General features: G+C 36.6%; 1 protein-coding gene across 2 annotated transcripts in view; it reads right to left on the minus strand.

Moving 5' to 3' along the window:
- NET1 (neuroepithelial cell transforming 1) overlaps positions 1-2767 on the minus strand; it is a 50903-nt gene that overhangs the window by 2201 nt on the left and 45935 nt on the right. For both annotated transcript variants that reach the window (XM_007465825.1, XM_007465826.1), the window contains 4 exons: positions 2306-2368; positions 1877-1973; positions 1449-1525; positions 358-615 (listed from right to left, as the gene is read on the minus strand). In XM_007465825.1, coding sequence (XP_007465887.1) covers positions 358-615; positions 1449-1525; positions 1877-1973; positions 2306-2368 — 495 coding nt within the window. The remainder of the gene's footprint in view (positions 1-357; positions 616-1448; positions 1526-1876; positions 1974-2305; positions 2369-2767) is intronic.

The following is a 2767-nucleotide window of genomic DNA, read 5'->3' on the forward strand; positions in this document are numbered from 1 at the left end:
TTAGTTTATACTGTTTCCCTACAGGACTAAAATGTCACATTAAAATGATAAAATGTTAAAGCTTGAAGGGACTCTAGAAATCGGGTAGTTCAGCCGTCCCTTCATTTTACAGCCTCAGCCAAATGGGTGATTTGCCCAAAGTCACACAGCTAGCTGATGGAAGAGATCAGATTAGAATCCGGTCTTCTAACTAAAATATAAATATAAAATGTGTTATGTATTACACATCTCTTTATTAGTGCACAGTGCAGTAACATACGAGAACTTAAAACGACTACAGAAAACTTCACTGTGCTGATTCAACATGCAGACAGTGTGAGAGTGAAAAACGTAAGAATCACTTATTGGACTACTTACAGCTTCCTCCAGAAGCTGAGCATCAGAGTGGTCTTTTGGAGTGTGTCTAAGAATTTCTTTCAACAGTAAAGGGTATTTAACGAGGCGGCTTCGAGGAATATCTAGGAAGCTCCAAAGATCTAGTTTTCGACTGAAGGGAGACTCAAGACATCGCTGGAGGAAGTCTTGGACTCTTGGATCCTGTTTCTTTTGATCAAGAAGAGCTTTGGCTGCCAGCTGGTTACTGCAGTAGCCTTTGTAGGCATTCAAGCCTGGCAACTGAAGAGTAATAAGAGAAAACAAAGTATAATGAGTTCCTGTTACAATTTAGTCCATTAGTAAGACTGTGGACACAGAACAGAAAACTTATAGCTGTTCTTTTTTTTAATCAAAAGCTTATTATATGATCCTTTGAGGTTTATCACAGTAGTTCAGAATCAGTTTAACATTTGAAAAACCAACATAATTTACCATAGAATACTTATAGTTATTCTTGAAAGTTTTAACAAGCTGTGAAAATTCTCCTGCAGGTGATAATGGGGGTTGGATAGTATTTCGGGCCAATCTGAGAATGCCCTTTTTCAATTTCCCTAATATGGCTAAAACCAAACAAAGACTCATGCCTCCTACTTCCCCCAGCCTCAGTTACATGCCGGTCTCCTATATTCCCAGGACACCTGAGCCCTCCTCTCTCACATTCTTCAACAGCCTTGAGACTGGTTATTTACTGACTGTTCTCTCACTTGACTATAAATGCAGAGACCATCTTTTATCACTGAATCTCTAGTCACCCCTCCTAGAACAGTGGCTGGCATGTGGCAGGCACTCAAATGTTAACTGAGACAATAAAACAGATAATTGATGGTATATAATGTGGGAATTCTGTCTAAGGAGGAACATATTCTTAAAACAAATGAAACTGCATCATTCATGAAATATTTTTTAAACAGAGACTGTAACTTCTACAGCTATGTAAATTTGTTCAGTTTTAACGCCTTATTTATCTGATTTTAGAATCCAGTAACTGGATCAAATCAATGTGATACTGATCACAAATGACAAGTCTGGCACATCTGTATAAACCTATCTGAAGGCAACAACTTGCTACATACCCAGTTCACAAGAATGTGACCAATCTGCTCTACTGTTCCACCAGGCTTGGTTGCTTCTCCTATTCTTGCCAACAAATCTGAAGTGTAAAGAAGCAGAAATGCCAATAATAGGTTTATTTAAAAAATAATTCAGGGAGGAGCAAGATGGGGCAGGGGATTAAGAGGTACAAACTACTGTGTATAATACAAATAAACTACAAGGATATATTGTACAGCACATGGAATATAGTCAATATTTTATAGTAACTTTAAATGGAGTATAATCTATAAAAAATCTTAATCACTGCTGTACACCTGAAACTAATAATATTTAAATTAACTATACTTCAATAAAAATTTTAAAAATATTCAGCACTAAGTTAGTTTAGATTTAAAATTACTTGTTACTGCTGTTCAGAATCCTATGAAAATTAGGTAGCATATCTTACCTTCATGCAGGGGTATATAAGCATCCAAATCACCAAATATCTGTGTGAGTTCCTCTTCTGACATAATAGACAACTTTAACATGGGGTCATGGTAGGCCTGTCAGAGGGGAGAAATGTGTCACACAAAGAGATCAAGCAAATAAAACATGATGAGAGATCTGTACTTGAATGCAAGCATGACTAACAATGTAAAGCTAGTGTGGATTCTATTTTATACATAAAAGAAATTAAAGTATATGTTAAGCCCCAGTATTCAAATGAATACTGATATTCATATTTGAAGAGATGCATCTAATAAACCTCATCTAAAAGAAGTATTCACCAGTATTCTCTACTTTTCAACTTCTAAAGGTAGGAAAATCATCCTTTAGAATTTGTGAAATGTAATTTTTAAAAACTATGGCACATGATAGAAAGTTATTTACTGACCTTTCTTGCAAGCTTGAGATCCTCAATTAAATCCTGTTCACCTCGGGACATTTCATATATTGCCTAAAAAACAATCCAGCAAACATCATAGATCACTTCTCCCTTTGAGAAACAAAAATTATATACAACTGGTATTTACCATTTAACTGACATTTTGAACAGCGCTTTTTAAAGTGACTCAGTCTGAAAACTAATTCAGAATGGAATCTCAAATTAGAGGATGCTGTAGGTTTCATAATTCTACCCCATCTGAGTTGTTAAACTGGATGACCATCCCCCAACTGAGGTGCTGCTCAGCATGTATTATGAATGGCATTTAAGTACAAAAATGCAAGTTTATCTTGCCATAGGCATTAGTTTGCTATTCTTCTGGCAAAACATATGTTTAAGAGTCAGGGTCGGGGCTTCCCTGGTGGTGCAGTGGTTGAGAGTCCGCCTGCCGATGCAGGGGACACAGGTTCG

Source organism: Lipotes vexillifer, unplaced genomic scaffold (assembly GCF_000442215.2).
Source record: "Lipotes vexillifer unplaced genomic scaffold, Lipotes_vexillifer_v1.1 scaffold7, whole genome shotgun sequence".
NCBI classification, from domain to species: Eukaryota; Metazoa; Chordata; class Mammalia; order Artiodactyla; family Lipotidae; genus Lipotes; species Lipotes vexillifer.